The sequence below is a fragment of the Cupressus sempervirens genome, chromosome 10 (genome assembly GCF_028749045.1).
Source record: "Cupressus sempervirens isolate cs-2001-9-10 chromosome 10, ASM2874904v1, whole genome shotgun sequence".
In the NCBI taxonomy this organism is placed as follows: domain Eukaryota; kingdom Viridiplantae; phylum Streptophyta; class Pinopsida; order Cupressales; family Cupressaceae; genus Cupressus; species Cupressus sempervirens.
The window spans coordinates 542,772,724-542,799,498 of NC_143127.1; the positions used below are offsets into that span (position 1 = coordinate 542,772,724).

General features: G+C 33.2%; 1 protein-coding gene and 1 long non-coding RNA gene across 2 annotated transcripts in view; one reads left to right on the forward strand and one right to left on the reverse strand.

The window, feature by feature from the left end:
* Positions 1-17,942, reverse strand: part of LOC149535041 (uncharacterized) — a 122,677-nt gene extending 104,735 nt beyond the window's left edge. Inside the window, exon 1 of the long non-coding RNA XR_016357168.1 lies at positions 17,807-17,942. This is a non-coding gene — a long non-coding RNA (uncharacterized LOC149535041). The remainder of the gene's footprint in view (positions 1-17,806) is intronic.
* The window catches only part of LHCA5 (photosystem I light harvesting complex protein 5), a 123,060-nt gene extending 104,495 nt beyond the window's left edge, over positions 1-18,565 (forward strand). Inside the window, exons 3-6 of the mRNA XM_089805038.1 lie at positions 16,515-16,627; positions 17,828-17,932; positions 18,091-18,179; positions 18,281-18,565. Of these exons, the coding sequence (XP_089661164.1) occupies positions 16,515-16,627; positions 17,828-17,932; positions 18,091-18,179; positions 18,281-18,423 (450 nt within the window). The 3' untranslated portion in view covers positions 18,424-18,565. The remainder of the gene's footprint in view (positions 1-16,514; positions 16,628-17,827; positions 17,933-18,090; positions 18,180-18,280) is intronic.
* Positions 18,566-26,775: the final 8,210 nt, after the last annotated feature.

Below are 26,775 nucleotides of genomic sequence, written 5' to 3' on the forward strand. Positions count from 1 at the left end.
AAAGTACTCCTACAGCCAAGAGGTATTTTCACAAATACTTGGCATGCATCCCATGAATGAATATGTAATGAGGCATTTTATCGAACATTTGGCATACAAACTGAACAACTAATTTCAACTGATTTCCTTAAATGACTGAATGTTTAGCACAAATACTTGCCAAGACAATATATTCTTATCAAAATGAACCTCCTTTCACAATTGTAAAACAAGGAGAGAACCTGGAATAGTATTGAAGATGCTTATGGCTGAGTAGTCTCCCTTGAGTTTGGAAAGCCACCAACAGTACTAGCTGTCCCTGGATTTGCTTCTACACACTTTGTCTTCTAGTTCGAACTGTGCATTACTTCCTTTCACTGTTGTATCTCTAATGCTGAACTAAACTAGTATAGACTTGTACCTTCTTGTTATCCACTATGAGGCTGGAAACTTCTGCTATGTATAGCTGCATCAAACTGAGTCACCCTTCACCTCTTCAACCTATTATAATCATTGCTAGGAAGTGACGTTATATGCCCAGGATAAAATCACATCAACCCAGCTACATTGCAATTTTGATGTAGCAATTTTTGTGATTTTTTATGGGTGCCGAAAATGCCTTCCCAGGCCCAGCCGTACAGCCTTAAACTCCTGCAAAAAGACTTGAAATTGATGCCACCAATGAACATGGATTTCCTCCAAACTTTCGAAGTACTCTTCCTTGATTCACTTCACCAAATTTGAACCCCTTTCCTAGTCCAAATTTCGAACTAAGCTCTGCCCTTCACCTTGCAAAAATGATGTCAAATCTTTGATGCCCAATCTGAGGCAAACCCTGCAAAAATTAACTCCAAATGAAGTTCGAATGAATTGGCTGAAAACCAATTCCACTCCTCCAACTAGGGTTGATATCTCACAACCGAAATGGCACCTTAGAGTCTTCAAACCCTCAAGCAAACCTGAAAGCACTAAAGCTTTCAGCACAATAGATGATTATGCAACTCAAGATGTCTCAAATGCCCCCCCCAAAAGCTCCTTATAAAGAATTCATAACTAACTTCTAGAATAATCTATTACTTTATTCTTTTAAGTGACTTTTTGATATTTTATTACTTTAGTCACTTTAATATTAAATTAATTAAATATAAGGTTATTTTTTAATTTTTTATTTTTAATAACCTTATAAGTAATTAATCTAATATATTTTTCCCCTTTATTTCTTCCCTTTTTAGCCTCCAGGGAAAATTAAAGGCTAAAAAAGCAAGTAGCTGGTGCCTGTCAAAAAGGGGACATTACAGGAGTTCATTTTATGAAGGTTTGTGTTGTAAGCTTTGATAGTTTAACCTTGGATTCAGTCCTAGTCAATGAACCTTTTAATGACACAAGTTCATCTTTTAGAGGGCCTTGGAGTTATAATAATGAATGTTAGCATTTGTGTCCATTTTTCAAACAGCTTACACGAGTTCAAATTTTAATTTGCAGATGAGTTGGATGATTTCTTAGTCCAACAAATGAGTACTTCTTGGCTGAGGATTGATGGAAAAGGAGATTTGATCATTGGAGGTGGCTTCTCAGCTATTTCCACATTCATGACTTCCATGTATCGATTAAGATTTCAGAATTTTTATTGTTGTCCTTACATTTTCACATTGAGCTTAGTGACCTTACTGTTTGGGCAATTTGTTTTGGGAGATTCTTTGGGTATAGTTCAGTTATTTTCCACTTCCACTTGGGAGACTTGGGTCACCACAATCACCATATTATGTTATTATGCATGCTTTTGGATGATTATTGGTTGATTGCAAAGAGTTGGGTTTCTTTGCATACTCTAGTTGTTTCCCATAACACTTGGAGGGTAAGTATTGGTGATATGATTCTAGTTTTTGATGGCAGAGGCATAAGTTGGTTAGTTGATTTTTGAATTAGTCATGTAAAGTGTGTTGATCATAGAGATGCCACAAGAGGAACTAACCATCTTTTGGATTATACCTTCCAATGCTTCAATTCTGCCATGAAATACCAAGTTAAGTGCTTATTATAAACTATCTTGGCTTCTTAACACATGGGAAAACAACCTAGGCATACATTATTGTCACTTAAACTAGTTAGACTTGTTGAAAATTAAAAACAGTTTAGCAAGCTTTTCTTGCATATGTCACTTAAATGTTGTCTTGACAACTAAAGCAATGCCTTTCAGGCAATTGTACCACTTAATATCACTCCATTAAGTCTTAAAGCACATCTCAGTCATTCCTACCTTTAACAATTAGTGAAACACATCCAAGTGCCATTTTTGACAAGCTTTGACACATTGAAAGTGAAACTCATTTGTGTGTTTCCATTATATGGGCCTAGGTCCTTTTTTATAATATTCCTGCCACTTAAAGGCCGATCTCTCTTTTAGGCCCAATTTTCTTCATTTATGCTACTAAACAAGTATCTTGTCCTCCTAGATGCTCAATCCCTATGCCTTTCTCATTTAAATGGCAACCAGTTTCCTATTCTAATAACCTATGTTCCCCTGAGTGTTCGAGACAAGGAAGGTAGGGGATAGTGAGATGGGTTTTTGGGACAGAAATTTATTTTGCTAATTTTGGGGATAGAAGCAGGGCGGCAAACAGGGATGGTTATATAAATATAGGGAAATTTGCATATATGCATTACATTCATATGAAGAAATGGATAAACCATGCCATTTAAACATCACAGAACCTTAACATACTGTAAAGTTTTTGCAAATTCTGAAGTGAATCAGACTTAGGTTGTACCTTTCTTAACCTGCTATAGATAATCTTCAATACACAGTCTTGTTTGAATGAAGAAATATAATTCTGGAAATGCTTATAATTTACACAAGTCGTCTTAGGGTAGTATTGATTAAGGATCAGACTTCTGTGTTGTGTGTCCTTAAACTTCAATCACACCCACCTCTTATACCATAACCAAAAGGCATGTCCCCTAAAGAGACATGACCCTCTCTAGGTCAGCACGCACCACCTTCTTGAAATTGGCAATCAAGGAGATGACTAATGGTTAACCAACATAACTAAATAGTTATAGTTAGTGCATAACAAAAATCATTGCCAAGGATTGCCGCTCATTCTTTAGCCAAGTGTAATGTATTTAAATGCCTTTAGAATGGTATTCGAAGAGAGAAGAGTAATGTGTGGTCTGCACACTCAGATCAGTATGAGTATCGATATTAGAAGTTTAACACTCCCTCATAACTCGATAATCATACTAAGAGATAACATATCTAGCATCATCAATTATGATGAATAAGCATAGACTGATACTTTATATCTATCTGAATCTTTTGAGCAAGTGGTATTATGGAACACATGATACGACGTCGTATAACCATCTTGTGAAATGACTTATCACTTATACTAGTGATGTCAGTATTGCATGTAACGCAACACACACAAGATAAAATCCGAAGAATGATTAGATTCTTCATTTATCCAGGTTGTGACTCATAGGTACTGGCAATCCTATATCACAACTTGATCTTGAGTTAAGATCTACCATAACACAGGATAAATTCTTAAGAATAAATTCTTCCTTTATCCAAGTTGTGATTCATAGGCATAGAAATGTCTATGTCACAAATGATCTTGAACTCATCTAGATCTAACAATAGTTTTCTACTGTTCAACACATTATCTAAGAGATCGTCATCTCTCATAAAGTCTTTTATACAAGTATTTATTATCTTAGAGATTGTCACCTCTTAAATAATGAATACAGATGGTGGAGCCCATAATAGTTAGTTGGCTGACAATAAAATTATTTTATTAATAATTTAAAGAATACAAAATTTTATAATTCAATCATACCAAGTCTTTTCCTAAAGTGATCTATCTTCACTCGAGAGAAGTTTGGTTAAGAATATCTGCTATCTGATCTACTGTACAAATGTATTCTAATTTTACAATATTCTTATCTACCATATCTCGTACATAATGGTAAGGAATTTCAATATGCTTGGATCTGTTATGAAAAACTAGATTCACAGAAAGCTTGATGGAACTTTGATTATCACAATGAATAATTGTAGGATTCATGGCTTGACCAAATAGTCCCACAAGTAACTTCCTAAGCCAAATTGCTTCCCGAGAGCCCATCGTTGCTGCAATGTATTCAGCTTTTGTGGAACTTTGTGCTATTGAAGACTTTTTTTGTATATCCATGATATCATTGTCGATCCTAAACTTAAACAACATCTAGAAGTACTTTTTCTATCCTTAACACTTCCACCCCAATCTATGTCTATGAATCCATATAAATCCAAGTCAACTTTCTCATAGTTGAGCCCAAGGTTACGAGTGCCTTGTAAATATCTCATAATGTGTTTGACTGCAACTAGGTGAATCTCCTTTGGCTCACACATAAACTGACTTAAGGCGTTAACAACATAGCAAATATTAGGTCTTGCATTTAGCAAGTACATAAGGGACCTAATCATCTGTCTGTAGAGAGTAGAATGTATGGGAGGTCATTCGGCTGCCGCTTCTTTAAGTTTATGTAGATTAGTCTCCATTGGAGAAGACATAGACTTGCAGTTCCACATTCCAAATCTCTTCAAAATATCTAATGTATTCTTCCCTTGATTAAGTATAATGCTGTCAGAATTTTGCCTTACTTCCAGTCCTAGGAAGTAATGAAGGAGTCTCAAATCTTTCATATTGAATTCTCTAATTAGATATTTCTTGCATTGATCTATGAGATTATCATCACCTGTTATTAGTAAATCATCAACACACAGTATCAAAATTACCATATCATCTTTATCCCTTTTATAATATAGATTTGGATCAGCGTCATTTTTGGAGAATCTTAAGCCGGTGAGATATTTATCAATTCTTTCATACCAAGCCCTTGGAGCCTGTTTAAGCCCATAGGGAGCTTTCTTGAGCCTGCAAACAAAAACTTTAGGATCATGAGTTTCAAATCCTTCAAGTTGCTCCAAATATACCTCTTCTATAATCTTTCCATTCAAGAATGTTGTTTTTACACCCATCTGATGTACTTTCCATCCCTTCAATGCTGCAATAGCTAGGACTTCTCTTACAAAGGTGTATCTAGCAATAGGAGCAAAGGTTTCTTCATAATCAATTCTTTATTTCTGAGAGAATCCCCTAGCTACAAATCTGACTTTATATTTTTCAATGCTACTGTTAGCAACATGCTTTATTTTAAATATCCACTTGGAAGAGACAACAGATTTTCTTTCAGGTCTAGGAACAATTTCTCAAACATCATTCTTCATAATGGATTGGTATTTTTCCGTCATACCACCCTTCTAAGCTCTATGTTTAATAGCATTTGAAACATTGGTTAGTTCTAATTTAGACAAATCATTCATGTTTGTTGTATAACTAGAAAATCTTTTGGGTCTTTTTCTTTCTCTAATTGTTCCGAATGGTGTAGCGTAGTCTTGTGCTTCCTCTACTGTCTTAATGGCCCAAAGTGGTCTTTTCTTAGAATTTTGAGTTTCTTCAAGATTAAGATTTTGAATTTCATCTTCAATCTCTCTAATGTTCTCCCTCTAAGACTCAGATTCAGTATTTCTTTCAGAGCTAGGTCATGGAGAGGGTTCTTCAGAACTTAGGGTTCTTTTGAATGCTAAATCTTCTTCAAAAATTACATCCCTACTAAGTTCAATATTTTTCTGACCGGGTATGAAAATCCTATATGCTATAGATGTTTCACTATACCCTACAAAAATACCTTTCTTGCCGGAGGGTTCTAACTTAGTTCTCTTTTCTTTTGGAACATGCATATATACTAGACACCCCAAAATCCTAAGATGACTTATATTGGGTTTAACTTTAGTAAAGACTTCTTCAAACTTCTTGCATAAGTATTAAAATTCTTGTAGTTCTAGAAAATAACTTTGGACTTTCTATGGGGATTTTGATCCTGTTGGACTGAGATTTATCACAATCCTCATTCTTCTTAAATTTTCTTTATTTTCCACATAAATTTAGGTCATCCACGACATTTAAGAATACCTTCCTCCTCATCTCCTCCAAAAGTAAAGAAATCACATCTTTAGTCTTCAAACTACATGAAGTACTACAAATATCCATAACAAGAGAATATCACAAATCAAAAAATGAACAAAGGAAGATCTGGCATTTCTCTTCTCCATCCATCTTTACACCAATAGATACCAATTGAGCCACCAATATATCGCTTTCTTCTAGCCAATTTTTATTTCATCCATCCTCTTCCATTATCCAATAATACAATTTCTTTCACAAGAATAACTTGGTCACTAAATATTTATTTTAATGCATCTCACAAAGTTTCGTCCATAGCTTCTTTGTAAAGGAGTTTTTTCTCTAAGGTAGGAGTGAAGACTTATGTTTTGCATATAGACAGCAGTACAAGAGGCTTCTACCCAAAGATAATATTATAATTTTTGATCAAATATCATAGCTCTTGCAACTTCTATAATTGTTCTATTCTTCCTTTCTGCTACCCCGTTTTGTTACGGGTTATAAGGAATGGTATACTCTTTCTTAATTCCTGTTTCTTTACAAAATCTTTTAAACAAATCTGAGGTGTATTCCCCTCCATTATCAATCCTAAGAGTTTTAATTTTATGTCCTGATGAGTTTTTAGTTAAGGTTTTAAATTCTTTAAATCTCTTCAGGATTTCTTTAGATTCTTTGCATTTTAAGAAATAAATCCAAGTTTTCCTTGAGAAGTCATCTATAGAAAGTATATAGTACCAAAATCCTCAAAGAGAAGTAACAGACATAGGTCCACATAAATCTGAGTGATTAATTCCAAAAAAATTGTTAGTTTTTCTAGTGCTATCATGAAATGAACTTTTGATGTTCTTACCTAGAGCGTATCTTTTGCGTATGCTTGAATGATCTTTTTTCAGTTTAGGTAAACCAGTAACCATCTTCTTCATGGTTGATAGGGTTTTGAACTTTAGATGTCCTAATCTTCTATGCCATATTTGGTTTATATCAGTAGCTTCGTGAATTAAGGCTTGAATAGGTTGACTAGGTTTTGAATTTAACTCATACAAATACCCTTTTCTTTGACCAATCAATTTTGCTTTCTTCAATGAAGAGTTCTTAGCCCAGGTTATGACTTTGTCGTCCATGAATGCAACGTTATGTCCATCATCTTCAAGTGTTGTAACTGAGATTAAATTCCTTTTTATTCTTGGTACATAAAGTATTCCTTTGAGATGAAGAGAACTACGCAACTTTAGTTTCAAGGAGCAATTTCCAATTCCTTTGATGAAATGTGTTGAATTATCACCAATGGTGACTTTGCCATTAACCTTTTCTGATATAGAGTCTAGTGCTTCTTTGTATCCTGTAATATGTTGAGATGATCCACTATCAATCACCCACGCTTTACTTGAGACTTCATTTGATAGTGCGGAATACAATACACGATTCTCAGGATCATAGTTATCTTCTTCCTTAGTAATGTTTGTATAGTGTGCTTGTTGTTTAGAATTCTCAAGGCAATTAGATATGTAATGTCCAAACTTTTCGCATTTGAAGCATTTTATTTTGGATAGATCTTTCTTAGGTTTGTCATTCTTTTGATTACCCCTTTTCTTCTTGAAATGCTTCTTCTTGCCTTTATAGGAATTTGTATTAAGAACATGAAGTTCTTCATCTTCCGTTTTTAATTTTCCTCCTTTCTTAAATTTTATGGATTCTTCCTGAAGACAATCTCCCTTAAGTCTATTGAAGTCAGGAAGATTATCTCTGGCACTTACTCCTTGTGCGAATGTTTCCCATGAATCTGGTAATCCATCTATAGCCATTAGTATTAGTTTTGTGTCATTAATGATGGTCCCTATACTTGCAAGTTCATCTCTTAGGCTGGCAACCATTAGGAAGTAAGAATTCATCAATTCTTCCTTCTTTATTTGTATGTGATTTAGTTTCCTTTTTAGTGCGAGAATTCTAGTTGCTAATCTCATATGCATTCGTCATATCAAATGTTGTTTGATGTTTCGTTAGCATGGGTACTATATCATTTTTCACTCCATCTAATATGGTCTGAATGGCTTTCTTATTTCCTTTACTCTAGATAGATTTATGAGGTTCAACAGTAGGTTGTTTGGATGCTAGTCAACAAATTGTTTTACATCATTTTCTTCAAGAATCATCATGATTCTGAATTTCCAAGCATCAAAGTGCTCTTTCCCATCAAACTTGTCCTTGGGTTTGATTGTGTATGCCATTGAAGATAGGAGAATGATGGTAGATATATATCAAGTTTGATTATTTAATTTGTAGAGCCTAGGTTTGACAACCTAGTTTTGATACCATGTAAAGTTTCTGCAAATTCTGAAGCGAATTAGACTTAAATTCTACCTTTCTTAACCTGTTGTAGATAATCTTCAATAGTCAGTCTTATTTGAATGAAGGAATATAATTCTGGAAATGCTTATAATTTCTGCAAGTCATCTTAGGGCAGTATTGATTAAGGAGCAGACTTCTACGTGTTGTGTGTCCTTAAACTTCAATCACAACCACCTCTTATACCATAACCAAAGGGCATGTCCCCTAAAGGGACATGACCCTCTCTAGGTCGGCCCACACTACCTTCTTGAAATTGGCGCTCAAGGAGATGACTAATGGTTAACCAACATAACTAAATAGTTATAGTTAATCCAGAACAAAAATCATTGCCAAGGATCGTCGCTCATTCTTTAGCCAAGTGTAATGTATTTAAATGCCTTTAGAATGGTATTCTAAGAGAGGAGTAATGTGCGGTCTACACACTTAGACCAATATGAGTATCGATGTTAGAAGTTTAACACATACAACATTTCAATAATCAAACTCAATGCTCAATATGCTATAATGCATTCATAATTTGGAATTATTGTCAATGTGCATGTCATATTAAACTAATAACATAAAAATTTGAAATATACCCAAGAACATAATTTAGAATTCATTTTCAATAGCAACAAGAAGAATAACCCACCTTCCAAATTGAAACGCACTACTATCATTTAATTCTGAAACCACACTTTCAACTCATTGTAAGCTGGCTGAAATGAATACACAAAGGTCCTCTATACAGTTCTGATCATGATATAGGTTTGTTACAGTAAGACAGTATCTTGATGCAACTTTCAATATTCACCATATCTTCCACAAAGGACCCATATCAACCCAAGGCCAACCAAGCACCGATGTATTACCAAAAAATGACATAAGGATGCATGTTCTAGGTCTATAATGCACTTTTCAAACTTTCCGAACACCTTGCAAACAATCTGCTATATAAATCTGAGCATTTAGCATGACTGTAACAGCAATATAAATTCCATGATTCTTAAGGTAATGTTGTCAAATACTAATCGGAGGACTGCAAATTGCAGGAATGAACTACCAAACAGTAATAAGCATGTTAGGGTGAACTTGGAAGGAGGGGCCCACTTTAAAATTTTAAAAAAAATGTTTTATAAAAAAAAATCTTATAAGTGCTGATGTTGTTTATAAAATTGGGGGTGACAATCCATCCCAGTGACTTCCAAGGCATCCCCAGCTGTCCCTGGGATGTGCGGATGTCCCCCATAAAATTTCCTGAGGTCCCCAAGTTTCCAGGACATTTGCTGGGAATTTTCAGAAAATGGGGATGGCATGGGGATGTCCTCTACCTATCCCCGGGACGACCCTGTTTCCCAAACTTGGCCATTTTGGGCAGGGACTCGTCCCCGGGGAACGTAGCTAATAACATATGTCACTTAAAATTAGCTATAATATGCTCGGTGCACATTCTCTTTACCATTGTCACTTAAAACTCATACTACTTAGGAACACTTAAAGGATCTTATAGCCACTTATAACATGGAAGAGTGCCTGTTTTCCTCATCCATTTCACTAAACTCTGTTTGGGTATGCTTTATGTAGGCTCATATTAGTTATCAACAGTCCTAGGTATGCTTTCCTGTCATGTCTACCTTTTAGGTGTTTGTTTTCATTGCTCCAAGCATGCCTGAACATTGCATCTACCACTCACATTTTAAAACTCTTTCGTAGGCATGTATTATGGGCATTCCTTGTCACTTAAACCATGCTATTCTTTTACCAGGCAGACATCTTTCTCACATTTGGTATAAACACCTTGTGCAATTCAAGTTTGATGCCACTTCATATGTTACTGCCATTAACTCATGGTTTTCATCTGCAAAGTGCTAAACCCTATCTTTTGCCATGACAAATTGCTCAAAGTGCTGCTCCTCAAGGATTCTTATTTCTTCCAAAGGCATTTTTTTTCCTTTCAACTTCTCTTAGACCAAGAACACGTGGAGATCACAACTTTCTTTTTTTTCTTTGCAGATACCTCTGAAAGACAAAATCAGCACATTGATCAAACCTTAAAGATATAATCATGACACATAGTTCTAATTGGCAACAGTTTTCACCAGCGAACATGATAAAACATGAAATAGCCTTCCAAAGAGAGTTTGTAGGGGTATAACATAGTAGACGCATGCTTTACTTGTTTACTGTTCAGGAAAATTTCACAGATGGGCAGTTGTGTGTTAAATAAATTTTTTTTTTCACAAACTGTTTGATCTTCATGAAATTCATGAAAGATATATCCATATTTGTGGTTGTCTGATGGTTTCATGTTTTAAAAGTACTGCAAATCTTGTTTAAAACTTTGCATCATTCCTGTATCATTTTCAGAAATGCTAACAGTTGCAGCTTAGGTTTGTAAAAGTTGTGTGGAATTGCATGTTTTTAAATCTGTGAATGGATTTGTCTGAAAAATGAATCTTATTCTCTTGCCTTTCTTTCCTTTGATTTTTATTTGCACAAAGTTAAGTTTCAAAGTTGTGTGGTTAATAGTTTCAAATTGATGTTTATTTATTTTAGTTTCAACTTGTAACCTGAGAATTCTTATGGTCTAGACTCTAAACAGCTTTGTGTTGCTGATATGGTTGCATGCACAAACAAGTAGGCATAGTGACAAACTTGTAATGTAGCCAAGAAAAATGATATTCTTTCTAGTTTGAGAAGATTCATCATTGACAGTTGGAAAGATTCTATGTAGTGGCATAATGGTACTGCTACATTAATTGAAGAATAAAAATTAGCCAATATAGCTGCGGGAAGACTTGTTCCCCCCGGGTCAAACAACCCAAAGTGGTAATTAAATGTATTGACAGGAGAAATATTGACGTATCCAGAATCCCTTTTGAGTTAGGTGTCATTTAATGAACTGTTTACACAAACACCTTTGACAAAGGAACACAAACCTTGGAATGGGAAAAGTCTCTTTGCAAAAGGAACGTCTGAATCATTAAAAATTGAAATGATGCTTGCATTTGAAAATATTTCTCATCCAGCAGAGGTATCAATTTACTAACATTTAAAAATCATATAGAAGAGTTTCAAAAGATATTCTGCATCCCCAAGAAAAATATGATATGCTTGCAATTGATTTAGTAGCTAATTAATTAGCAAAGGGAGAGCTGAAAAGAGAATGGGTCCATGTATGTCTTCTGCAGTATGAACAAGTTTCATTGAAGTAGATTGCCTGGAGATTCAATTTTTATGAGCCTTCCAGATTACTGTGAAGATTGGTCCAGTAGGTTATGTATTCAAATTACCAAATCAAGTTGCGTCTACAGTGTTTTTCATGAAACATATGTCTCATGAAGAAATTGTGTGATGCTCTTGTTGAAACATATGTCTCATGAAGAAATTGTGTGATTCTGTTGGCTGCGGAGGGAAAGGAGAAAACTGTGAATTAAGTTTTTTAGTTTTTGTGGATCCTTGGATCCAAATTTTTATGTTTATATGCTGTTTTTGGTTTTGCTGGTTTCTAGCTGTTGCTCAGACTTGGGTTGGCATGGTTATGTGAACAGTTTTTATGATGAACTCTTGTAGTTTGATAGACTTTTTAGACTGCTACTATAGTTTGGATGATTTTGTTCATAGTATTATACCAATTGGTAACATGCATAAGTTTTACTGTGTTTGTGTGTTGGGTGGATATTTTGCAACCGACAGTTTTGGATAAAAATTCAGTCGCAAAATAGGATGACCAGCCACAGCGTGTGAGACAGAGTCTCTCCTACCTTAAAGGGAAGGCTCTCCCTTCTCACTATTCCTTGGATCAATTAAAGGTAAGCAAGAAATTGAGAGATTTATAAAGAGGGTGTTACTATTATCCTTTCTTCTTAACTTTCAAGAAAGGATCCACTTATTCGTAAAGCGAATAATGGGCAAGGGGAATCTCTAATTACACTTCTATCATGAGCTGGAAATAGTGATACCGATAAATTTTAACTAACTCAAAGGCTAGCCAAAACGTACCAGTTTGGCTCTAAGTCCTGTTGTACTTCTATGTGGTAAAATCTTTACAATTAGGGTACAAAGACTCCTAAAAGTAATAACAATCTAACTATTTTGCGAATTAAGATGAAAATACAAGCTTCTAGCTATGGATTTTCACAACTGTTCCTGGTCAAAGCTCGGGATTCAATTGTTTCTTAACTCTTTTCTATCAATCACAAGATACAATATCAATGACAAAAGATAGTGTGAATCAAAGGTAACTTGAATGAATTATAGAGAAAGCTTACAATTCACACAAATAACAATCTCACTTAATCAAAGTTAAGTCTTAAATGCTCCTTTGTATTCACTTTCTCTCAAAATAGTGCTACACAAACAAAGTTTTGCTGGCACAATTTCTCCAGAGCTCTCTTGTATAAAGATAATGATGATTTTACAATGAGGGGGGCACTCCTTTATATAGGCAAAGAAGTTGAGAGAAAGGGGGAGAAAAAAGTGGGAGCAACTCAACTGACCAAGTCTAACTACAGAAACTAATGGATTACATGCAACTGCACGTGCAACTCGCATTACATTGTTTGCATACACATGTAACTCGCATTACATGTAATTACACTTTTTCATGTAATGCATCTTCTCCAACTACAAATATGAAAGAAGAAGAAAGAAGACGGAAGAGAAAAGAACAATTCTCAAAGGCCTTGTACTTGACGATGCAATCCTAGATGATAATAGGATTGGAAGTTCCTGTACCTTGTACTGTTGCATTCATGTTGATAACCATAGTGTTGCGTCTTTTGACAACCTCTAGCTCTCTCTGATGAATTGTCCATTATCATGTGAAAACTTGATGTGATCCATCTTTTCTCGCTCAAGTTGTCGTGAATTCTCTTTTGTAGATTAGCACAAACTGGAGTTTTTGACACTTTGAAAACCTTCTTGACGATGTTTGGATGTACACTCGGAACAATTTTCCATCAGCACCTTTAACTCCTTTTTTTTATTTTTTTATTTATTTTTATTAAGTAAAGTGCTTGGCGAATGGGAATGCGTGTAAATGGAAATTGCTGATTTTCAAAAGTGACTTAAATGTTTTCAAAGCTTTATTGAATGAAGCATGCATATATGTAAATGCAATATATGTATAGAAGGTGAAAAAATAAAATGAGGTGTAAGTGCGAATGTGTATACTTTACATGTATATGCGGATGCGGATGGAGGGTAACATGTAAAATATGTTATGAGGTGCAAACATGTATTTATTCATGTAAGTGCAAATGCGTATACGAAGATGGAATGAAACAATGGAGGTGAGATAATGAATTATATAGTCACTTTTGGAGGAAGAAAGAAGTTAAAATTCACGGAAAGCGAAAATAACATGTTTTTTGTCTTTTCAAAATATGACTTTTGATCAAAATCAGACCTTTTGGATGCAATTACATGTAAGACATTTCGTGGAATCGTGTCTTGCAAATGGAAGTGAAAAATGAGATGGATGAAAATGGAAATGGAAAATGAGATTACATGCATGTGCGGATGGCGAATGAAGTGAAAAACATGTAATCGCATTTGTCGGATGAAATGTGAGATGTAATGACATGGAAACGGAATGTGAAATGAAATGATAATGCTTTCACATGTAGTGAAGGAAAAACAAGTTTTTGGGAAAAAACTTGCAACTTCTCCAAAATGGAGAAAAACCGGCAACAAGCACACAAAATCAAAACAAGAGAAAAACATACCTTTGAAAACAACTCAAAACATGCCAAGATGTAATGCACTCGCAAAGATGAAATTCGAATTTGGAACTTGGGGAAGAACCAAAGACATCAAAATGACGAAGAAATTCATATTTAACGAAAAAATGCATATTCTAAGGCAAAGATTTTCACAAATAGCATCCATCCAATGATTTCAAGCATCAAATCAGCAAGGATAAGCATGAATTAAAACGCAAGAAAAAAGAAGTCCACTTACTTGATGAATATGTGCCAAAAATGAAAGAAAAGATGCTCTTTCTTTGAAATTTTCTTCAAAAATGATGAGAATTTGTCAAATCTCCAAAATCCGAATGATAGAGGGCAGCAAACAAGGAGATTATTATGCAAGATCACAAAACGTGCCCTAAATTAGCTCCTCATGGCCACGTTTTAAAGATTGAATGTTCTTGAGCCGTTTTTGTTAAAACAAGCAAAAAACGTGATCTTCAAAGTAAAGTATTTTGATGATTTAACACCAAAATAATGATCCTCAACCAATGTAATCACCTAAAAAGGTAAAAACGACTTGATCTCATGCAAAAACGTGATCAAATTTGGCAGATTTATGGATTTTTATGCAAAAAAAGTGCCCTAGCTTGAAGTTTCAAACACGTTTTTGGGTGCAATAACTTGATTTTTGATGATGGCAAAATGATCACCTCTCCAAAACATGATGAATGCAATTGATTTCATTCAAATCCATGAAGAGAATCAAAAGTTATGATCAAAATAGGAGGTTTTTGGAGCAAGAACATGTTTTCTTCACATAATAGGACATTTTTGTGTTCATTGCATATTTTAAAAAATGTAATAAGGTAAAATAGGACCTTTTTGATGCAATTGCATGTTTTAAAATATGTCTTTGGTTATAATCTCACTTTTTGAAACCCATTACATATTTTAAAATGTGCAAGTTTCCAAAATTTCACTTTTTGGAGTCACTTACATATTTTATAAACATATCTCACCTTTTTCATGCACAAGCATGAAAATTCAACTTTTCATGTCATTGCATCAAAAAGGTCCTCAAAATGAATTCTTATATGCATTAGCATGAAAAGTTTCCACTTTTCATAGTTTTTTACATGCATATGCATATAAAATGCCCACTTTTAGACTTTTAAGTTATGCATTTCACTTATTTTTATAAAAATGTCAACAATATGGGTCAAAAATAATATTTATGTATTATATTAATCAATATGTCATAAACATTAAGTTAAAGTGACATTTATATAAGTATTTGATTTAAAAATAAAAAATTTAAAAAGTAACTATATAGTTCTATAGTCACTTTAAGTGAAAAATTAAAAAGTAACTCAACTTAAAATTATAACATAAAGTGCACTATAATCACTTTAAGTTATAAATTTAAATGAAAAGTAACTTTAAAACATAACAATAAGTGAGTAAAATGTTATATTTTCAAAAAGTGAGTGTCAAAATAAAAATATAACATCATATTTTTAATTCATGTTGTTGCACCTAAAATGTCCACTTTTGAGACACTAAAATGACCATATCTCTTGACTGACAACTCCGATTGACCTCTAGGTTAGACCGAATCGAAAGGGAAAACGAAAGGCATAAGATGAGCGAATTCAAAAGACCAAAAGCAAACACAAACTCAAAAGCAAAGAACGGACTCTGAAGGCTTCAAAAATCAAGCAAAAGCTTGACAGAAAGAAAAACAAAAACGACTTGACGAAGGCCTTCAGTAAAATAATTTGATATTCAAATTGAAATGGATCAATCGATCAACATTAAGCAATTGAATATCAAATTCAAGCTTAGAGAGACACGAAACTAGCTTGGAAAAGTTTCGTGCTGTTACCAACATTTTGTGGTGACAAAATGCAGGACAACAATGTGGAACTTCAGTTTTATTTGTTAAGGTTCTCAGTTGGACTCTGTTGGTAATGTGCTGGTTACCAGCTTTTTGGTTGTAAGGGCCGACCCCCTTGTTTTTGGTCACTTTTTATTTCAAAAACATGTCCTATACAAGATTACTGGTCTAATGTTTTTCCATACTTAGAAGTTAGGGATTGGGATATATGTTCATTTTTTTTGAGCCAGCCCTATCAATCATTTCTGCTAATTTTGTTCATGTAATCGATGAAGCTAGTTGACTGCTATGCATTGGTAATTTGAAATATATATTTTTCATCATTTTAATACGAGTTATATAAGTTGAGAAGGATTGAAACAAATATAATAAAAAGTTGTGCAAGTCTCTGGATACGTTGATTATGAGTACTTTTACAATTGAAGAGCATAAGACCTAGTTTCCTAAATTTTCCCATAGTATAATTGCAGTATAGGATGAAATAATATAATTATTTAACATGTAATTTAGTAAGTAATTTTTACTGATAAAACTTAGGATTTTTGATCATGCCTACCAGAATATTTGAGAATTTAAGGTACCGGTCTTCTTTTTGCACTTGCTGTACAGTTACTACGTCTGGCTGGATTGAAAAACATACCTCTATGGTATGAGGCAGGTGCTACAAAGTTTGAGTTTGCTAATACAGAGACCCTCTTTATTGTTCAACTCATTTTGATGGGGTAGGCTACTACATCTCTTCAGATTATGGTTTTCTCTAGAACTTTTATGTCACTTCAGATTCCTGATAGTCTCAAATAGCTTATCGTTTCTTAAAGCATGACAGTAGTAGTTCAAGGAAAAGGAAACATTTAAAGCTTACAAGAAAATAGTCTAATATCCCCTTATGGGACGTGTATTCATTAAATTTAGGAAAAGGGCTGTTAAATTAAATCATTGATGTTCTGCATATAATCTCTTCTATTTCAGTTTTCTATGTAATACACAAAGCGGTTATCACCTGTCCCGTCTACTTGAGAAATACTACGTAACAAACAAGATGTGGCAACTCAATCCAGGATTGGAAATTGTGATAAGGTTTGGTGAGTTTGAGAATGTATTCAACATGATCCGCTGGACAATTTTGCTCCAAATTGTCCATAAATGCCTGTTATTTCATGCTTCAGATTGTTCAGATTATTATTTTTCTCATAGTTCGCGAACTTTCCGAGTATTCCCCAAGTTGTCGAGTACTCTTTTTTTTTTAGCTGGGCATGCACTGACAAGTTTAACTTGTGTTTTAATAGACACAAAAAAACTATGGGTAAAAATGCTGATGCAGGTAAAACACTGGTTTAGAAATGTGTTTTCAACATGTTTTTTGCTATAAAACCATGCATTTTCTCTTTCAAGATGTCAATATTTAACTTACGCATTTTGTAGTTGAATTTTGCAAAAGAATTATGTTTTTTTGAAAGATTTTAATTTTTAGTTCTTTCTGAATTGTCAAAATTTTGTCGAGTTTTCTCCGAGTTTTTGCTGGTTTGAAATTTTGGGCTTGCTGGGTACCCTCCGAGGCTGAGTCTGCAAACTATGATCTTTCTAGTTTATCAATGTATTTATAGTCTTCCATTCTTTCTGATATTATGCCAATAGTCTTTTTTTTTTCTCATGTTCAAGTTTTTGCCGATTTGAAATTTTGGACTTGCCCAGTTTTCTCCAAGTCTGAGTCTGCAAACTATGATCTTTCTAGTCTATAGATGTATTTATAGTTTTGCATTTTTCCTAATATTATGCTAATACTCCTCTTTTTGTTTTGTCCTGTTCAAAGACTTAGCCAGTATAACACAATTTTTTTTTCACTTTCTAATATACATATCTGTCTTGATCAGAGAAAACTAAGATTGCATTCTGGTATTTACCTTCCAATCGATCCGTTGCAGATTTGTAGAAACCAAAAGATACATGGATTTTCTCGATCCTGGTTCTCAAGCTATGGAAGGCACATTTTTTGGTTTGGAACCAGCTCTTGAGGGTCTTGAAATCGGGTGAGTTGCACTGATTATTGGTCATACGGGTGACATGACTGGGCTGTGTGGGTGGGTGTGCAGACTTTCGTTGAATAAATAATTGTTGCACGAACTTTCCAAAGTGATATTTCATAGTATGTAACTCATTCAATTTCGAATTATTTTTTAAATAATAGGTACCCAGGTGGACCTCTTTTCAATCCTATTGGTTTGGCACGAGATATTAGAAAGTCCCAACTTTTAAAGCTAAAAGAGATAAAAAATGGTATATCTTCACCTTTTAGATATTTTAATTCAACATTTTTGCAAGTCTAGTAGAGATGATTCAATTTTCATATAGTTAATCCAAACATGTGGCTAGTGCAGGTCGGCTGGCTATGGTTGCTATGGTTGGAATTATGGTACAAGCTTCTGTGACGCATACTGGTCCTATTGACAATCTTGTCACCCACCTATCAAATCCTTGGCATAACACCATCGTTCAAAATCTTGGAAATCACGGGGCTTGATTTTCCCTTTAATTGATATGCATTCTTGATTAAAGTGAAAACTCACCAGAAAATGATCTTAAAATGACCGACTTCCCATTTTCCACATGGAATGTAATAAATATGGAGATTGGTAATAAAATCGAGTAAGATTTTGTTCTCATGTAATCGCAATTAAGAAACTTAATCTCAACAAAAAGAGATGCATCAAGTTGAAAAAGAAAATGCAAGTTTTGTCAAATTTTTCACTTGCTTAAAGGTGAATAGAAGTAGTAAAAGTTACACAATCTATATTATTTTAAGAATCTTACCAATCAAATGATTGTTCAAGTCTGAATATTAACCATAATACCCATGGGTTAAATTAAGGGGTGTATACGTGCAGCACAATTCATTTGCAATGTACTCAAATTTTTATATAAACAATGTATTTAAAAAAAAATATTGGATTAAGAAAAGAATAGACAATTTACATGTTTTAACAGTCAAACAACGGAGCCACAGTTCAGATTAGAAACAGCTGAAACAATCCGCAGCCTCAGAGTCTGAAAGCCAGCATTACAGTCCAGAATATTAAAATACAGAGTCTCAATGTCTGAAATATAAAGAAAACTCTGCCCTTCAATGCCATTCCTATAAAAAAAAACCCTTCGCTGTCTTTATGTTCTCTATGCAATAGACCTGACCAAATTTATTTTTTATAGATTTTCTTTTTGGTTTCTCTTTTTCAAATTCAATTTGTTACTATCTTGAAAATATGTCCAAGTCAATGGACCTTGGTTTACTGATGAAGTTGAATGGCTCACAAAGAGCCCATTAGGGATCAAGTCTTGCTGAGTGCAAGGTTCGAAAACTTTGTTCCATATAAAAAGGTCTCTTATAAAGATCATTTCAATTTTTAGTATTTGGAGGTGAAAGCCACATCTTTGAAATAACAATAAAACACAACAATACGTATTGAACAAAGTAAATTACAATGAATTGAAATAAGCAGTAAAAAAAAACTACCAAACTAATTTTTAGAGAGAACAATAAAACACCGACAATAAAATAGTCCCAAAATAAAATGTAAGATTATAACTCTAGAAGTGCATACAATTACAATAATGACATCGAGATAAGACTGAATTGAAGCAATATTTTCGAAAACAACTTGAACAAAAAATTATCAGAGATAAACAACAGATAACACTGAAGATTTTGTTAAAATTGTTAATGTATAGTTTAGTTGGATAGTTATAATATTAGAAAATATGTTGGTGTAATGTATTTCTTTTATTGTTAGTATATACATATACACACATATATGTATATATGTATATATAAACATGTATATATACACATTTGTACACACACACACACACACACACACACACACACACATATATATATATGCATACATATGTATGTGTATATATATATGTGTGTGTGTGTGTGTGTGTGTGTGTGTGTGCACATATATATATATATATATATATATATACACACACACACACCTATATATATACATGTGTACATATGTGTACATATATGTGTGTGTGTGTGTGTGTGTGTGTGTGTGTGTGCACATATGTATATACATATACATATACGTGTGTGTGTGTGTGTGTGTGTGTGTGTGTGTGTGTGTGTGTGTGCGTGCAAGTTATAATGTGCATACAATATATACCATGTTGAAGGATGATTAAACTTTGCATTAACAAATTGTTTGTAATCAACTATATCATTGATTTGGCTGAGTTAATATTAGTTTATTTTGTGATATCATGATGTGATTAAGAGTCACGTTTGATAAGTTGTGACTCCCAAGTCACGACTATCAAACATGACTCATATTCATTTATATTTATTGAAAACACATTTGATTTAACATGCTTAAAACTTATTACTTACACCATATGTTATCCTCGCAAGTCCACACATATTCATTTGCAATCTTTCAGTTGTCATCAAATCATTGTCTCCATCACTGACAATTGTCAGTCTTGTTAGATTGAAACTTGATGTTGTACAGAATCACTGAATGATAACATTGAAGTTGCAAAGTCGTTTAATTTTGATCAATCATCGAATCAAGGACACATAGATCATGTCAAATTTCTAGGGTTCCTCGTTAGAAGTTATCGATTGACTGCACCTATTGTCAACTGCATGCAACTAAGAGTACCGTCAATCACACAAGACAAAGTACTAACATCTTGCAGAGAGTAAAGTTACATCAACGAACTTATTTGAATCTTAAGTGATTCATAGAATCATAAATATATATAAAAACATGATTTAAGTTAATATGAGATTCTAATCAAAAGGGAATTAGGGGTCATCTATAATATTCAATAAATCAGTAAATACAAATTTGAATTTAGATAAATTTGATACTGAAATCGACATGATATCAGAGACAAGTTAAGAGACAAACATGATCAGATTTATCTAGTGCTCTCAAATATCCTCAAATTCCTTATCTATCAAAATGGTAAGCGGTATGAAGGTAGAGGATAGACTCGACAGTGACTTGAACTACGAAGGGTGGAAATTACGAATGAAGTTAATCTTAAACATGAATGACCTAAAGCAATTTATTGAAAAGTCTAACCTACCACCAAAGGGAAGTGATGAATTGAATAAACGGGAGAAGGATAATACAATGTCCCCATTTTTAAATAAAATATTTTAATTAGGTTAATTAAACAAATGGTCCTAAAATTTAAATAATATCACAAAGACTTATTTAATTAATTGGTTTAATTAAATATGGGGCCCAAATTTTATTAATTATCAGTAGGCATTTGCCATGTGTGGCATGTAGTAAGTGGTTAGTATGTGATTTTGATCATTTCTTTGTATTTGTAAATTCCTGTTGAAGCTCTGGATTGTTCACCATTTCGGAAGTGGAAGATCTTCCCTACTTGGCTATTTTAGTTTCTGTGAGATTCAACCCTCAGTCTATTTCATTGCCTGTAATACTTTGCTCGGATCTGGCACATTAGAGCACCATCTTTGTATGCGAGTATTAATTGGAGGTTATCTGTATTCAATATCTATTCATGTTTGGCATTTATTTGATGGATTTAGTGTTCTAATATTATTTGCATATAAGTTGGTATTCTCTTTCCAATCTCCATGCAACACCTCCCTCCATCTATCATTCTACCTCCTTTCGTACTCCACCCTCATCGCTCATCGCACACCACATGCCTGACAACAACACACCATGCAAGCACCACACCGCATGCGCAACAACAACACACTACACAAACACCGCACTACACATTGCATGCCAATGTCCCTCACTACACACTACATGTTGCACGAACACCACACATCGCATGACAGAAACATCTCCAGGTAGAGATCACCTCTAGATAGTAAACACCTTTGGACATAAGTCACCTCTGGATAGAAAACACCTTCAGAAAAAAGTCACCTCTAGACAGAAGACACCTCCAAACATAAATCACCTCAAGATAGAAATCACCTCTAGATAGAAAACATCTCTAGACGAAATCACCTCCGAACATAAAATACCTCTAAATAGACAAACCTCTAGACAAAGATCACCTTCGGATAAAGATTGACTTCAAAACATTACAGATAATACTAGAGCCATGAAATTGATTGTGGAGGGTGTTAAGGATCATCTACTTCCTATTATTTTTGAATTAGACACAACACATAAAATGTTTAAAGCACTTCGAGAAATGTTTGAGATAAACAATTCCACTAGAATTCTAACTCTAAAAGAGAATCTCTCCAACATTAAGATGAACAAAGGAGAATCTATCGCTTTATATTTCATGAGGATAATAGAACTAAGAAACCAACTTTCTACGATTGGTGAGATCTATGATGAGAAAGAATTAGCCATGATTCCTCCAAAGGGACTATCGCCATCATGGAAAACTTTTAGATAAAGAGTATGCACTTGATCCAAGCTTCCTAAACTTGTTTGACTTAAGAATGATTGCATACAAGAGGAGTGCATGTTAATGTCTTAAGATGATACTTCCAATGGGCACAACCCAAGTTAATAAAAGAAAAAAAACCTAAATTCAAAGGAAAAAAGAAACAAAAAGATTACTCTAAAATACAATGCTTTAGATGTGACAACTATGGTCACTTTGCATTTCAATGTCCTGATAGATTAAAACATCAAGCATCCTTTGTCAAAGCCAACAATTTAGATATATATCTAGAAAGATGTCCATTTTAAAGAACTCTAAATATCCTTAACAGATGAAATATTAGGATTAAGGGGGAGTTCTCTATTTTCTTATCATATTCATGAAACTACAAAATAAATGTGAAATGTTTTTAAAAATGAATTTGGCTTGGTAACAATTTTAAGATAGAGTCATAGAATACCAACTTATTGTAATATGTTTTTATATGTAAACCTAAAAATCACATTTATTTGTTTGTACATACTATTGAAGAGTTATGTACCTTGATCTTTCCCTCCAAGAATGTTATTGTAGGAAGAGGGAGATTGAGATTTAGAAGGAGCCTGGCATTTCATTAGAGGTAACCTTGAAAGCAAGCGAGTAGATAAAGGATATGATTCAATCAAAGTTCGGTGACCTCAATCATATTGATTCAAAGGGAGTAAACTATATTGAGATGGAATCTACAGTGATCAATAAATTATAGTAGTCATGAGGACTATAATTCATGAACATATCTAGTGACTATGTGATTTTAATGGGCCTACCCCTTGTGTACATCATGGGGAAGTAACAACTTCCAAATGATCATCACTTCTATTTGCATAAGTTATTAAAAGGTAACAATCTTACAAAAACTTAATTTTCTATTACTATGATGTCTATACAGATCATGCTAGATTGTACTTTGCATATTGGATGTTTATATGGTAAGCATTATGAGATAGCATGTGCACATACCTTATAAACATTTTTTAGTACATGTTGAATGTTATGCATATTGATATTCTGGAAGGCCATTACACAGAGTACTTGGTGTGAATATAATGTGACTTGATGTTCTAGTAGACCATTACTCACAAAGTACTTAGTGAATATCACACGACTTGATGTTCTCAAAGGCCATTTCATAGTACTTGGTGAATATCCCGCATCTCAACATTCTAGAAGGCCATTATTTAAAAGAGTATTTGGTGAATATCATTGATGTTCTAGGAGACCAATACTCTTAATATCAAATATGATATTTAAACATTATTTGACCACTTGGTGAATACCAAATCGATATAATGGGAGACCAATACTCATGATATTTGACAAGATATCAAACCTTATTGAGTAATTGATGAATATCTTGTTTTGATATTTTGTAGACCAACACTCATATCAAAATATAGTGGAAATCTTCTAATCAAAGATTCTTCTTATGTGTCATTACTAAATACAATGAATGATGTAATATTCACTTGTGTATTTAACCTTCTAAACTAAGAGGGAGTGTAACTATATAGTTTAGTTGGATAATTATAATATTAGAACATAATGTTGATGTAATGTATTTCTTTTATTGTTAGTTTATTATTATTGCACATTAAATATTTATGAGTTGATATAATATTTATTTACACACACACTTTAAAATTAAAGTTAAAATGTGTATATAATGTATACTATGTTGGACGCTGATTAAATCTTGCATTAGCAAATTGTTTGTAATCGACAATATTAGTTGATTTGGTTGAGTTAATATTAGTTTATTTTGTGTACTCATGATGTGACTGAGAGTCACGTTTGATAGGTTGTGACTCCCAAGTCACGTCTATCAAACATTACTCATACTCATTTATATTTACTACAAACACATTTGATTTAACATGCTTAAAACTTAATATTTCACACATTCTATTATCTTCGCAGGTCCACACATATTCATCAACAATCCTTCAATAGTCATCAAATCATTGTCTCCATCATTGACAATTGTTATTCCCATCAGATTGAAACCTAATATTGTACATAATCATTGAGCAATAACATTGAAGTTACAAAGTCATTTAATATTGACCAGTCATCAAATCAAGGACACATAGATCATGTCAAATTTTCTAGGGTTCCTCATATGAAGTTATTGGTTGACTATGATTGTCAAATGCATTCAACTAAGAGTACTATCAATTACATAGGTTAAAGTACTGACATCTTGCAGAGAGTAAAGTTACATCAACATACTTGTTTGAATCTGATGTGATATATATATATATATATATATATAAACATGATTTATGTTAATTTGAGATTCTAATCAAAAGAGAATTAGGGGTCATCTAGATTCTTCAATAAATTAGTAAATATAAATTTGAATTTAGATAAATTAGATACTAAAATCAACAACAATTATAGATCCAAAACAACTCAACACTTATTGAAGGTAAACAAACATGACTAGAGCAACTTAATATTAGCATATATGATTTAAACAAATTTGATTGTAGGGTTCATTTCCTTTAGAAAGGAATGGGCCTTATTATTCTAGATAAAGGTAGATTAATTGTCCTACCATTTTAAGGTTGAAAGGGGAAGGGGCATGGGAGTGATAAGGGGGAAAACTATTCTAAACTGTGAACTTTTCCACCCATGTTAGGTACATAGAGTAGAGAATCTAATTGATTCGATTCTGTAACATGTGTAGATGAAAGACTAGATCTTGTCTCTCATGATTGGCGTTAACTAAATAACCATTCCAAACCCCAATTGTTTATTTGGTTGACTGGCTTAGCTAGCAACTCTAGTCTAAAATAATTTATATCATTATATTTTTCAAGCATTTGAGAATTTACGTCAGCTTTGGACTTATAAAGTTGTGCTCTTGCATTGGCCCACTATTTGATTAAAGTTGCATGTTTAGGGACATTGTGGGAAGAAAAAAATAAATAAACATTTGACACAAGGGAAAAAATTAATGTCAATATTTGAAGAAATTACAAGGAATGTAAGAAAATAATGTAATTAAATTTAATCCAAGAAGATCATTGCAACATGGAAAAGTCTCATACATCATTGAACTATTTGATTGATTTCTTGAATATATGTAAGCTTGATAATAAAGATGATAAGCTTAACAATACAAATGGTGAATGCCTTTCTACATGTGGATATGCTTATTTTATAAAAAAGAGGAGCAAGGAAAACTAAAATAATGTTATATCAAGGATTTTTTAAATTGACACATTTTTTAAATGGCTTGAAGAGAAGCCCTTTTAATTTGAAGATATGTCATGAAATGTTTCCATTAAGTTAAATACTTTATCACTCCTTTAGTAATAGCAATAATCATTTTATGTCCAATTAAAAAATTATATATCATCTCTTTTAGTAACTCTAATGATCTATGTGGAAATTAAATATTTTCTATCTTTCATAAGATTCATATCTCCAAATCCATCTTTATATTTAGGCTAAATATAAAGATAGTAGGAGACACTTTACAATCAAAGGAAAATGTTCATTTGGTTTAAAAGATTTGTCAAATTAGTTTACATAAATGTCCATATCCTCTCTGAAATGAAATCTAGCAAGAAGAGAAGTATGTGTGAAGTATATAAAAAAATTCTCTATACAATTCCAACAAATGATAGAAACTTGTTAATAAGCTAGATATTTTATGTTTAAGTATATTTAGTTACCATTCAAATTTTTTGTAAGGAGGAATCCTAAACCAAATAGAATGTAGTTATCTATTGTTTCTTCATGTTTGATCTATTTTTGATATTTGTGAATCCATTGATGAGTGGGTCTAATTTGAATCATTAAAAGCTTTACTCTACAAAACTATTTTTTATCCTAAAAAATACAATTTAAGTTAAAAATGTTTTAAAGTATTGTTAAGTTCAATATTGATTTTTCTAGCAATATGAGACTATTGTGGTAGCTGGTGTGAGTTAATCAACAATGTTATATGGATGAAGATACCAAACACTAGTTACTATTGAATACTATAAATATATCAATGTATTAGTAGTAAACATATAAAAATTGGGTGGTAGAGGATATGTTTTTCTAATGGAGAGTTATCAAAAGTGTTGGGTGGATATTTTGCAACCAATAGTTTTGGGTAAAATCCAGTCACAAAATAGGATGACTAGCCACAACGTGTGAGACAAAGTCTCTCCTACCTTAAAAGGAAGGCTCCCCCTTCTCATCGTTCTTTGGATCAACTCAAGATAAGAAAGAAGTTGGGAGATTTTGTAAGGAGTGTTATCTATATTCTTTCCTCTCAGCTTTCAAGAAAAAAATCACTTACCCATGGAGCAAGTAATGGGAAAGATTAAATCTCTAAATACACTTCTATCTAGTACCTGGAAACTATGATATCAATAAACTAGCACTAACTCAAAGGCTAGTTGAAAGTGTATCGATTTGGCTCTAAGTT